The sequence below is a fragment of the Globicephala melas genome, chromosome 21, assembly GCF_963455315.2.
Source record: "Globicephala melas chromosome 21, mGloMel1.2, whole genome shotgun sequence".
Lineage (NCBI taxonomy): Eukaryota > Metazoa > Chordata > Mammalia > Artiodactyla > Delphinidae > Globicephala > Globicephala melas.
Window position 1 is genome coordinate 28,394,774 of NC_083334.1, and position 13,890 is coordinate 28,408,663.

Sequence of the window (13,890 nt, forward strand, 5' to 3'; positions counted from 1 at the left end):
TCAAGAAACAAATTGTATTTGTTTTTTTTTTAAATGTCACTATAAATGTCCCCGCACCACCGCTTACTTTAGTCCATAGCAAAGGAGGAAAGAAAATGACCAGGAGCCTCCAGATCCAGCTAGTGTTAGAAATCGCCAGTGTTAGCATCTCAGCCACCTGATGGTGGGACCAGCTCTATCCCTGCTTCTCCACCAAAGAAAAGAAGCAGCTGCCACTTTGCTAATTAATCCAGGGTACAAATGCAGTCACCTGCAAGCAAAACTGCGAGGACACAGAATTGGCTTTTATTTATTTATTTTTTTTTTTTTTGCGGTACGCGGGCCTCTCACTGTTGTGGCCTCTCCCCTTGCGGAGCACAGGCTCCGGACGCGCAGGCTCAGTGGCCGTGGCTCACGGGCCCAGCCGCTCCGCGGCATGTGGGATCCTCCCGGACCGGGGCACGAACCCGTGTCCCCTGCATCGGCAGGCGGACTCTCAACCACTGCGCCACCAGGGAGGCCCCAGAATTGGCTTCTAGATCTGGACCTTCTGTGATGTTTTTCCCTCACCACTGCTACCCTTACTCTGATTCTTTTCTTCCACTTGAGTCACCTCAGTGGGTTTAGGCTCCGCTCTCTCCACTCCACTTCGTCCCATCCAGACTTGCTCTCAGAAGGGATCTGCAAAATTTAGTCACGCTCAGATATTCATGAACGATAAGGATAAACGTGTCAGATATCAGGTAACTAAGTCTTAAAACCAAGTCAGTGGAGGCTTTGGCTCAAAAACTTGCATCATCCACAAAAAGCCACCACCATGTACCCGGTTTTCTCTCAATAGGGATCTGCGCTCTATCCTGGAGACCTCCATGCAGTCAACATAGAGGAGTGTTCCATGTGTGCTGTCTTATCCTCCCCATCTAAGTCATGCAGCAGCCCGACCTTGGTGGACACGGAGCCTATCATGGCCACACTCAACATCAGATCACTTCGGATTAGCTGCTCAGCCCAGACACCCTCAGAGCCACGTAAGAACAATACCCTGACGGGAAGAGGCTAGAGAGAATGGGATCAGGAAGAATTAACTCCTCTCTGAAAAACTTTAATGATGGAGAGGAGGAGAGGTTGGGCCAAATGACCTATAAAATCCCATCCAGCTCTGAGAATTCTGTACTAGAATTAGTGGACAGTTGAGTCCTTGGGACTCCTAGTCAAATGAAAAATGATGTCCATCTTCTAAATGGAATGCACATAACACTGTTTTTCTCCCATCTTAAAGAAGATCATGGATTTGTAAGTGCTGTTATTGTTATGAATCAAATATCAGTGAGCATAGCCATTGGTATTTTATTATCATTAACAACAGGTGTTATTATTGTTAATCGGCTCTCATTGGATCCTGTAGGTGTTCAAGTTACTATTCTTAGTTTTGTGATTGAGAGGTTGAAGCACACATTCTACCACACTATTTGTGGACTAGACTACAAAAAATCTAGTCCAGTCTTTGGTGGGTGAACTTTGGTGGGTGAGCCAGCTACTTCACAGACCCTCACTAAACAACCAAACACCACTCAGCACCCAGGATTTCAGGGGTTTTTGCAACTAAATAAATAATAATAATAGCAAAGCACTTCCTGAATATCAAAGGGCATTGAAAATCCTGACTAAGGAAGTGTGAGCCATACCTCTGCTGAGCTAATCTGAAGATGTATAAAAACGCCTCTGTGTTCTGCATGTCAGTCCTTAGCAATTAGGGTCACTCAGATTTACACAAGATTTGTGTGTGTGTGTGTGTGTGTGTGTGTGTTTGCATCATGCTTGCAACTTTCTAAAATTGGACAGAAAAGTATTCACTGTGTAGTCAGTATCATCAATGTAGAAATGAAAAATGCCTGCTGGGTAAAAGCAGAGGGTAAGCTGACAACACCGTGTCGTAAGCCACCTAGCTAATCACTGGGTGACTTGTCCTTCCTATTATCATTTTTTAAAATCTCACATCCTATATAGGCTAAAAAGATATAAACCTATGATTTTTTTTTTTTTGCGGTCCACGGGCCTCTCACTGTTGTGGCCTCTCCCATTGCGGAGCACAGGCTCCGGACGCGCAGGCTCAGCGGCCGTGGCTCACGGGCCCAGCCGCTATGCGGCATGTGGGATCCTCCCGGACGGGGGCACGAACCCGTGTCCCCTGCATCGGCAGGTGGACTCTCAACCACTGCACCACCAGGGAAGCCCTAAACCTATGATTTTAATTCTGGTTTCTTTTATATCTGGTGATTCTCATCCTTTCACTTATTCATTTATTCATTCAACAAGAATACACTGATTTTGTATGTGTCACATACTCTGCTAAACTGGCAGGACTGGTAGGAGGAAATACAGGAGAGAGGGGAAAAGGGTTGGGAAGAAGGAAGAGAAAATGAAAGAATGTCCCAGTATTTGAGTCATCATGCAGTGTGAGTAGGTGCTCTCCCCAATGGCAAAAGGGAAAGTTTAGGGAAGAACATATTGTGTAGACCTGGCACCTTTCCTTGTGTGGATGTCATCGTACCCATTTGTGTGACAGGAAATAGAGGTCCAGACAGGCTCTCCTGTGCTACCTAACACAGGAAGCAGCAGTAAAGTTACATTCTGAGCACATAGGAATAGCCAAGGACTGTCACTCAGAAACCTCACCCATTACTCCGGCATCACAGGAATCTACCTGGAGTTTGCATGTAGAGATTCCCAACCCTCAGGGAAGCCTGTTTGGTTCTCTTAACCATTCTTCCTATCTCATACTAATACTCCTCTTGCAGCATACCAAGCAGGTGGCAATGGGAATGCCCACCTCCAAGAATTATCAGTATAAAGGATTGTGAAATTCTGCCAGGAGGGAGAAAACATCTTCCACACTGAGCAATTTTCTATCCCTTCTTCTGAGACAGTGGTTCTCAACCAGGGGCGGTTTTGACCCCAGAGGTTGTCTGACAATGTCCGGAGACAGCCTTGGTTGTCACAGCTTGGCGGGATGCTATTGGCATCTAGTGGGTAGAAGTCAGAGATGCTGCTAATATCCTACAGTGCACAGGTGCCATATGTCAATAGGACCAAAATTGAGAGCTGTCACTCTGACATATCTGCTGAGCCTTTTGTGGGCTCAGCGGGTTCTCCCACATCTTCATGGTCATGACAAGGTTACACGTAGAATCCTTCTAGGACCACCAAGGCTGTTCCATACAGTGGTTCACCCAGGGATGTTGGAGGTGGGGGGACAGCAAGAAGGAGGACTCTCCAAAGGACCAGGCCTCCTGGACATCCCCACGGAAAACTTTAGGTTTCTCACTGATGCTCTAATTACTGCCCTGTCACGTCACAAGGACAGGTTGGCAAACCTAGGTACTGAACTAAATAATCTGTGACATAATCTAAACATATAACAGTAATTAAGTCTGACAACTTAATATGCTCTTGAAATTTAAATGTACAGTAGTAATCTACAATTAAGCAATCTTTTGCTTAATAATAGCACCCTGCCAGCCTGGAAGAATTTCAGGTATAATACTGTGTACTACTAGGTAGCAAAAATATTGACATTAGTAAAATGTACCCAGGCTATGATCTGACACATATTCAAATTAACCGTTGCCCTACCAGAAAAGATGGAGTTAAGGCGGAAATTCTGTCGCTGTCCCCCAGCCAGTGTCAGAGCAGATATTTATGCAGTTACATCAGCTGATGTGAACCTGTCGCTATCCAATAAGAACATTTGACTCTGAAAGTCAGGATATTCCAAGCCCGTTATTAGAGGGAACTGAAATCAGAAAGTGCAGCTCAAAGGAGAATTTTCCCCTTTGAGGGAAACTGATCTCAATATTTTATTGAAATTGTCAACCAAACCTTATGTATTTTAATATATATAAAGGGAATGGGCATGGGCTTTGAACTTGGTGCCAATTTGGGTGTGAAAACCCATCCATCCTTTACAAACCATGTAGCCTTGGGCAAAGCATGTAGACCCTGAGGCAGTTTCGTCATCTTCAAAGGTGATCTAACACGACTTAATTCACAGGTTTGAGGGCACGGTGGTGTCATTCTTACCTCCCAGCTCGCAGCAGCCCGAGGGATCTTTTTTTTTTTTTTTTTTTTTTTTTTTTTTTTTTTATTTTTTATTTTTTTTTTTTAACATCTTTATTGGGGTATAATTGCTTTACAATGGTGTGTTAGTTTCTGCTTTATAACAAAGTGAATCAGTCATACATAAACATATGTTCCCATATGTCTTCCCTGTTGCGTCTCCCTCCCTCCCACCCTCCCCATCCCACCCCTCCAGGCTGTCACAAAGCACCGAGCCAATATCCCTGTGCCATGCGGCTGCTTCCCACTAGCTATCTACCTTACTGCGTTTGTTAGTGTGTATATGCCCATGACTCTCTCTCGCCCTGTCACAGCTCACCCTTCCCCCTCCCCATAACCTCAAGTCCGTTCTCTAAGAGGTCTGCGTCTTTATTCCTGCTTTACCCCTAGGTTCTTCATGACATTTTTTTCTTAAATTCCATATATATGTGTTAGCATACTGTATTTGTATTTTTCTTTCTGACTTACTTCACTCTGTATGACAGACTCTAGGTCTATCCACCTCATTACAAATAGCTCAATTTCGTTTCTTTTTATGGCTGAGTAATATTCCATTGTATATATGTGCCACATCTTCTTTATCCATTCATCTGGTGATGGGCACTTAGGTTGTTTCCATCTCCGGGCTATTGTAAATAGAGCTGCAATGAACATTTTGGTACATGACTCTTTTTGAATTTTGGTTTTCTCAGGGTATATGCCCAGTAGTGGGATTGCTGGGTCATATGGTAGTTCTATTTGTAGTTTTTTAAGGAACCTCCATACTGTTCTCCATAGTGGCTGAACCAATTCACATTCCCACCAGCAGTGCAAGAGTGTTCCCTTTTCTCCACACCCTCTCCAGCATTTATTGTTTCTAGATTTTTTGATGATGGCCATTCTGACTGGTGTGAGATGATATCTCATTGTAGTTTTGATTTGCATTTCTCTAATGATTAATGATGTTGAGCATTCTTTCATGTGTTTGTTGGCAGTCTGTATATGTTCTTTGGAGAAATGTCTATTTAGGTCTTCTGCCCATTTTTGGATTGAGTTGTTTGTTTTCTTGTTATTGAGCTGCATGAGCTGCTTGTAAATTTTGGAGATTAATCCTTTGTCGGTTGCTTCATTTGCAAATATTTTCTCCCATTCTGAGGGTTGTCTTTTGGTCTTGTTTACGGTTTCCTTTGCTGTGCAAAAGCTTTGAAGTTTCATTAGGTCCCATTTGTTTATTTTTGTTTTTATTTCCATTACTCTAGGAGGTGGGTCAGAAAGGATCTTGCTTTGATTTATGTCATAGAGTGTTCTGCCTATGTTTTCCTCTAAGAGTTTGATAGTTTCTGGCCTTACATTTAGGTCTTTAATCCATTTTGAGCTTATTTTTGTGTATGGTGTTAGGGAGTGATCTAATCTCATACTTTTACATGTACCTGTCCAGTTTTCCCAGCACCACTTATTGAAGAGGCTGTCCTTTCTCCATTGTACATTACTGCCACCTTTATCAAAGATAAGGTGTCCATATGTGCATGGGTTTATCTCTGGGCTTTCTATCCTGTTCCATTGATCTATCTTTCTGTTTTTGTGCCAGTACCATACCGTCTTGATGACTGTAGCTTTGTAGTATTGTCTGAAGTCAGGGAGCCTGATTCCTCCAGTTCCTTCTTTCGTTCTCAAGATTGCTTTGGCTATTCGGGGTCTTTTGTGTTTCCATACAAATTGTGAAAGTTTTTGTTCTAGTTCTGTGAAAAATGCCCGTGGTAGTTTGATAGGGATTGCATTGAATCTGTAGATTGCTTTGGGTAGTAGAGTCATTTTCACAATGTTGATTCTTCCAATCCAAGAACATGGTATATCTCTCCATCTATTTATATCATCTTTAATTTCTTTCATCAGTGTCTTATAATTTTCTGCAAACAGGTCTTTTGTCTCCTTAGGTAGGTTTATTCCTAGATATTTTATTCTTTTTGTTGCAATGGTAAATGGGAGTGTTTTCTTGATTTCACTTTCAGATTTTTCATCCTTAGTGTATAGGAATGCCAGAGATTTCTGTGCATTAATTTTGTATCCTGCCACTTTACCAAATTCATTGATTAGCTCTAGTAGTTTTCTGGTAGCATCTTTAGGGTTCTCTATGTATAGGATCATGTCATCTGCAAACAGTGACAGCTTTACTTCTTCTTTTCCGATTTGGATTCCTTTTATTTCCTTTTCTTCTCTGATTGCTGTGGCTAAAACTTCCAAAACAATGTTGAATAATAGTGGTGAGAGTGGGCAACCTTGTCTTGTTCCTGATCTTAGTGGAAATGCTTTCAGTTTTTCACCATTGAGGATGATGTTTGCTGTGGGCTTGTCATATATGGCCTTTATTATGTTGAGGAAAGTTCCCTCTATGCCTACTTTCTGCAGGGTTTTTATCATAAATGGGTGTTGAATTTTGTCAAAAGCTTTCTCTGCATCTATTGAGATGATCATATGGTTTTTCTCCTTCAATTTGTTAATATGGTTTATCACATTGATAGATTTGCGTATATTGAAGAATCCTTGCATTCCTGGAATAAACCCCATTTGATCATGGTGTATGATCCTTTTAATGTGCTGTTGGATTCTGTTTGCTAGTATTTTGTTGAGGATTTTTGCATCTATGTTCATCAGTGATATTGGCCTGTAGTTTTCTTTCTTTGTGACATCCTTGTCTGGTTTTGGTATCAAGGTGATGGTGGCCTCGTAGAAGGAGTTTGGGAGTGGTCCTCCCTCTGCTATATTTTGGAAGAGTTTGAGAAGGATAGGTGTTAGCTCTTCTCTAAATGTTTGATAGAATTCGCCTGTGAAGCCATCTGGTCCTGGGCTTTTCTTTGTTGGAAGATTTTTAATCACAGTTTCAATTTCAGTGCTTGTGATTGGTCTGTTCATATTTTCTATTTCTTCCTGATTCAGTCTTGGCAGGTTGTGCATTTCTAAGAATTTGTCCATTTCTTCCAGATTGTCCATTTTATTGGCATAGAGTTGCTTGTAGTAATCTCTCATGATCTCTTTTATCTCTGCAGTGTCAGTTGTTACCTCTCCTTTTTCATTTCTAATTCTATTGATTTGAGTCTTCTCCCTTTTTTTCTTGATGAGTCTGGCTAGTGGTTTATCTATTTTGTTTATCTTCTCAAAGAACCAGCTTTTAGTTTTATTGATCTTTGCTATTGTTTCCTTCATTTCTTTTTCATTTATTTCTGATCTGATTTTTATGATTTCTTTCCTTCTGCTAGCTTTGGGGTTTTTTTGTTCTTCTTTCTCTAATTGCTTGAGGTGCAAGGTTAGGTTGTTTATTCGAGATGTTTCCTGCTTCTTAAGGTGGGCTTGTATTGCTATAAACTTCCCCCTTAGAACTGCTTTTGCTGCATCCCACAGGTTTTGGGTCGTTGTGTCTCCATTGTCATTTGTTTCTAGGTATTTTTTGATTTCCTCTTTGATTTCTTCAGTGATCTCTTCATTATTAAGTAGTGTATTGTTTAGCCTCCATGTGTTTGTATTTTTTACAGATCTTTTCCTGTAATTGATATCTAGTCTCATGGCGTTGTGGTCAGAAAAGATACTTGATACAATTTCAATTTTCTTAAATTTACCAAGGCTTGATTTGTGACCTAAGATATGATCTATCCTGGAGAATGTTCCATGAGCACTTGAGAAAAATGTGTATTCTGTTGTTTTTGGATGGAGTGTCCTATAAATATCAATTAAGTCCATCTTGTTTAATGTATCATTTAAAGCTTGTGTTTCCTTATTTATTTTCATTTTGGATGATCTGTCCATGGGTGAAAGTGGGGTGTTTAAGTCCCCTACTATGAATGTGCTACTGTCGATTTCCCCTTTTATGGCTGTTAGTATTTGCCTTATGTATTGAGGTGCTCCTATGTTGGGTGCATAAATATTTACAATTGTTATATCTTCTTCTTGGATCGATCCCTTGATCATTATGTAGTGTCCTTCTTTGTCTCTTTTAATAGTCCTTATTTTAAAGTCTATTTTGTCTGATATGAGAATTGCTACTCCAGCTTTCTTTTGGCTTCCATTTGCATGGAATATCTTTTTCCATCCCCTTACTTTCAGTCTGTATGTGTCTCTAGGTCTGAAGTGGGTCTCTTGTAGACAGCATATATAAGGGTCTTGTTTTTGTATCCATTCAGCTAATCTGTGTCTTTTGGTGGGAGCATTTAGTCCATTTACATTTAAGGTAATTATCGATATGTATGTTCCTATTCCCATTTTCTAAATTGTTTTGGGTTCGTTATTATAGGTCTTTTCCTTCTCTTGTGTTTCTTGCCTAGAGAAGATCCTTTAGCATTTGTTGTAAAGCTGGTTTGGTGGTGCTGAACTCTCTCAGCTTTTGCTTGTCTGTAAAGGTTTTAATTTCTCCATCAAATCTGAATGAGATCCTTGCTGGGTAGAGTAGTCTTGGCTGCATGTTTTTCTCCTTCATCACTTTCAGTATGTCCTGCCACTCCCTTCTGGCTTGTAGGGTTTCTGCTGAGAGATCAGCTGTTAACCTTATGGGGATTCCCTTATGTGTTATTTGTTGTTTTTCCCTTGCTGCTTTTAATATGCTTTCTTTGTATTTAATTTTTGACAGTTTGATTAATATGTGTCTTGGCGTATTTCTCCTTGTATTTATCTTGTATGGGACTCTCTGTGCTTCCTGGACTTGATTAACTATTTCCTTTCCCATATTAGGGAAGTTTTCAACTATAATCTCTTCAAATATTTTCTCAGTCCCTTTCTTTTTCTCTTCTTCTTCTGGAACCCCTATAATTCGAATGTTGGTGCGTTTAATGTTGTCCCAGAGGTCTCTGAGACTGTCCTCAGTTCTTTTCATTCTTTTTTCTTTATTCTGCTCTGCAGTAGTTATTTCCACTATTTTATCTTCCAGGTCACTTATCCGTTCTTCTGCCTCAGTTATTCTGCTATTGATCCCATCTAGAGTACTTTTAATTTCATTTATTGTGTTGTTCATCGTTGCTTGTTTCATCTTTAGTTCTTCTAGGTCCTTGTTAACTGATTCTTGCATTTTGTCCAATCTATTGTCCATTCTATCTCCAAGATTTCGGATCAACCTTACTATCATTATTCTGAATTCTCTTTCAGGTAGACTGCCTATTTCCTCTTCATTTGTTAGGTCTGGTGCATTTTTATCTTGCTCCTTTATCTGCTGTGTGTTTTTCTGTCTTCTCATTTTGCTTATCTTACTGTGTTTGGGGTCTCCTTTTTGCAGGCTGCAGGTTTGTGGTTCCTCCTGTTTTTGATGTCTGTCTCTAGTGGCTAAGGTTGGTTCAGTGGGTTGTGTAGGCTTCCTGGTGGAGGGGGCTAGTGCCTGTGTTGTGGTGGATGAGGCTGGATCTTGTCTCTCTAGTGGTCAGGTTCACGTCTGGTGGTGTGTTTGGGGGTGTCTGTGGCCTTATTATGATTTTAGGCAGCCTCTCTGCTAATGGGTGGGGTTGTGTTCCTGTTTTGCTAGTTGTTTGGCATAGGTTTTCCAGCACTGTGGCTTGCTGGTCGTTGAGTGAAGCTGGGTGCTGGTGTTAAGATGGAGGTCTCTGGGAGATTTTCGCTGTTTGATATTATGTGGAGCTGGGAGGTCTCTTGTTGATCAGTGTCCTGAAGTTGGCTGTCCTACCTCAGAGGCAGAGCCCTGCCTCCTGGCTGGAGCACCAAAAGCTTTTCATCCACAGGCTCAGGATAAAAGGGAGAAAAAGTAGAGGGAATTAGTAGAAGTATGAGGAAAGAAAGAAGGAAAGGAGGGTAGGAAGGAAGGAAGAAAGAAAGAAGCAAAGAAGGAAAGAAGGCAAGAAGGAAAGAAGGGAGGGAGGGAGGGAGGAGGGAAGGAAGGAGGGAAAGAAGGAAAAAAGACAGAAAGAAAGAAGATACAGTAAAAATAAAATACAGTATAATAAAGTTATTGAATTAAAAACTTCTTATTTAGAAAAAAAAAAAAAAAAAAAAAGGGACGGAAAGAACCTAGGACAAATGTTGGCAGCAAAGCTATACAGACAAAATCTTACACAGAAGTATACACATACACCCTCACTAAAAGAGGTAAATGGGGAAAAATCCTAAATCTTGCTGTCAGAGACCACCTCCTCAATTTGGGATGATTCGTTGTCTAAAGGAGGGAAGGAAGGACGGAAAGAAAGAAAGAAAGAACGAAGGTAAAGTATAATAAGGTTATTAAAATTAATTATTAAGAAAAAAATTTAAAAAAAAAACATGGACGGATAGAACCCTAGGACAAATGGTAGAAGCAAGACTATACAGACAAGATCTCACACAGAACCATACACATACACGTTCGCAAAAAGAGGAAAGGGGAAAAAATCATAGATCTTGCTCCTAAAGTCCACTTCCTTAATTTGGGATGATTGGTTGTCTATTCAGGTATTCCACAGATGCAGGGTACATCAAGTTGATTGTGGAGCTTTAATCCGCTGCTTCTGAGGCTGCTGGGGGGGATTTCCCTTTCTCTTCTTTGTTCTCACAGCTCCCAGGGCTAAGCTTTGGATTTGGCCCTGCCACTGCGTGTAGATCGCTGGAGGGCGTCTGTTTTTTGCTCAGACAGGATGGGGTTAAAAGAGCCGCTGATTGGGGGCTCTGGCGCACTCAGGCCGGCGGGGACGGAGGGGCACAGAGTGCGGGGCGGGCCTGCGGTGGCAAAGGCCGGCGTGACTTTGCACCAGACTGAGGCGCGCTGTGCGCTCTCCCGGGGAAGTTGTCCCTGGATCCCGGGAACCCGGCAGTGGCGGGCTGCACAGCCTCCGCGGAAGAGGGGTGTGGAGAGTGACCTGTGCTCGCACACAGGCCCCTCGGTGGCGGCAGCAGCAGCCTTAACGTCTCCCGCCCGCCTCTGGGGTCCGCGCTTTTAGCCGCGGCTTGCGCCCGTCTCTGGATTCCGCGCTTTCAGCCGCGGCTCGCGCCCGTCTCTGGATTCCGCGCTTTCAGCCGCGGCTCGAGCCCGTCTCTGGATTCCGCGCTTTCAGCAGCGGCTCGCGCCCGTCTCTGGATTCCGCGCTTTCAGCCGCGGCTCGCGCCCGTCTCTGGGGTCCGCACTTTCAGCCGCGGCTCGCGCCCGTCTCTGGGGTTCGCGCTTTTAGCCGCGGCTCGCGCCCGTCTCTGGAGTTCCTTTAAGCAGCGTTCTTAAACCCCTCTCCTCACGCCCCAGGAAACAAAGAGGGAAGGAAAAGTCTCCTGCCTCTTCTGCGGGTGCAGGCTTTTCCCCGGACTCCCTCCCGGCTAGCTGTGGTGCACTAACCCCTTCAGGCTATGTTCAAGCCGCCAACCCCAGTCCTCTCCCTGCGCTCCGGCCTCAGCTCTCAGCCCCGCCCGCCCCGGCGGGTGAGCAGACAAGCCTCTCGGGCTGGTGAGTGCCGGTCGGCACCGATCCTCTGTGCGGGAATCTCCCCGCTTTGCCCTCCGCACCCGTTGCTGTGCACTCCGCAGCTTCGAAGCTCCCCCCTCCGCCTCCCGCAGTCTCCGCCCTCGAAGGGGCTTCCTAGAGTGTGGAAACTTTTCCTCCTTCACAGCTCCCTCCCACTGGTGCAGGTGCCGTCCCTATTCTTTTGTCTCTGTTTTTTCTTTTGCCCTACCCAGGAACGTGGGGAGTTTCTTGCCTTTTGGGAGGTCTGAGGTCTTCTGCCAACCTTCAGTAGGTGTTCTGTAGGAGTTGTTCCACGTGTAGATGTATTTCTGGTGTATCTGTGGGGAGGAAGGTGATCTCCGCGTCTTACTCTTCCGCCATCTTCCGCCTCCTCCCCCGAGGGATCTTTTACAAATATTTATTGGATAATGGCAGTTTCCTCCTTTAGACCCTGTAATGGTGACTCATGACAATTGCAGGAAAATCATGTAGGGTCTTGCAGGCCAGTAGGGAGCCTGAACTTCCTCCTTCGGTCTGTTTATACTGGCTCTTTCCTGCCTTAAGTTCCTTATCCCATTCCCTCTGTCTGGATGGCTTTTGCTCATCACTCAGGATGACATTCCAATGTCAGAGAAGCCTCTTCAAACTCTGTCTAAGGCCACCTCCCCAGGTCACTCACTAGCCCCTAAAAGTTGGGTTTTTTCACAGTACTCATCACTATCTGAAAACATTTTGTATTTGCAACATATGGTATGTCACCAGGGCAGGGACTGTTCATAGTCCTACTCTGGAGTCGATACGCTTTAAAGATTTGTAGAGGGAGGATAGCAAGGAAGGAAACGAGAATGGAAAGAAGGAAGGAAGGAAAGGTACCTAAAGCAGATAAGCATCTTGCACGTTTCTGAGAATAAAGTAGAATGTCATTTCCCCCAAGTCTCCTGCGTTATGAAAATCCCAGAAGTTTGTTCAGGAAAAACAGCTGAAGGTATTCAGATCCCATCATCAGTAAGATTTCCCGGTGAGTTTGGAGATGTGGTCTCTAGCCACCACGCAAACCCTCCTCTTCAATAGATGCGTGGACGAGGTTAGCCCCCGGGGCCTCTGTTTCCTCACCTGAAGCTAAAGGGTTTTGCTAAAGTCCTAAGGCCACTTCTAGTTCTAACTGTAAACTACACGTGTTGGGCTCCTCCTGTGGCGCTTCCGTGTTTACCGTGAAGCTACCTGGAAGCATGACTCAGAATTTTAGTGGCAGTCGGAAATGTATTCAGCTCTACTCTGCGTGAACGAGAAGTGGCACTTTTATGGAAAGTTTCTTGGGAGATGGGAGAGGTGATAAATACAGGAAGGCGCCTACATGCGCACCTTCAAGTTGAAAACGTCCAAAGATGCGAACGTGCATCTGGTTCCAGCAAGGAGCCAGATCCCGTGCCATCCGCGTCAGGCGTGAGGGAAATGGCAGCTCGCCCTCCGTCTCCTATTGCTGACGATCCTTCAGCTCTACCATCTCCCCCCTCCTCTCCCTTCTCCTGTCAGTAGCTCTTCTTGCCTGTCCACTCGATGCCAGCCCCTGTGTGCCGGCTGCTGTACTGTACTACTGTACTTTTCAAGGTACTGTACTGGAAGATAAAAAAGGATTTCTTTATTTTCTGTGTTTTTTTATGTATTATCTGTGTGAAAAGTATTATAAACCTACTACAGTACGGTACTATATAGCTGATTGCGTTAGCTGCGTACCTAGGCTAACTTTGTTGGACTTAACGAACAAATTGGACTTACGAACATGCTCTCGGAGTGAAACTTGCCTGTATGTAGGGAACTTACTACATTGTAGAGCATAGCATTCTCTCTGGGAACAAAACCTCCCTTTGGATCTCCTCTTTCCCCCGTCCCCATCTCAGTGGCCAGTTTCCCCACCCCCGTCCCTTTGTCTGTCTCTCAGGCTGTCTGTCTGACCCACTCGCTCATCTCACCCACCCTCCCCTACCACTTAACCTGGCTTGGGAAACAAAAGACCCTCCACATAGTTCACCTTCTTCAAGGCAGCAGAGAATCTGAATGACAAGCAGAATGTTAACTTTCACAGTATTATTTCCCTGTTACCTACATAGAATTCTCAGAAAAGTTCAAGAAAGGTAACCAGTAGTTTTAAAGCACAACTTTTGATGAGATCATCATGTGTTTGGTTTGGTTTGGTTGTTTTTTTTTTCATCAGGATCCTAGTTTCCTCTTTCTCTTTTCCCTTTTCTTTCTTTACCTTTTCTGGGGGTGTTTAACTTGGAGACCAAAACTCTGGGGTCATCCTTGTTTTTGAACAGGTTCAAAACAGGTTTTGGACAGGTTTCCTCACCTGTCCGCGCATGCTAGGGCTGTGTTCCAGACCAGAGCCGGGCATGGAATCTCTTTGGGATTCGAGGCTCACAGAGGGA

At 43.8% G+C, this 13,890-nt stretch overlaps 1 protein-coding gene across 2 annotated transcripts in view; it reads left to right on the top strand.

Moving 5' to 3' along the window:
* KCNU1 (potassium calcium-activated channel subfamily U member 1) overlaps positions 1–13,890 on the top strand; it is a 179,655-nt gene that overhangs the window by 149,567 nt on the left and 16,198 nt on the right. For both annotated transcript variants that reach the window (XM_060291451.1, XM_060291452.1), the window contains one exon: positions 821–1,007. In XM_060291451.1, coding sequence (XP_060147434.1) covers positions 821–1,007 — 187 coding nt within the window. The remainder of the gene's footprint in view (positions 1–820; positions 1,008–13,890) is intronic.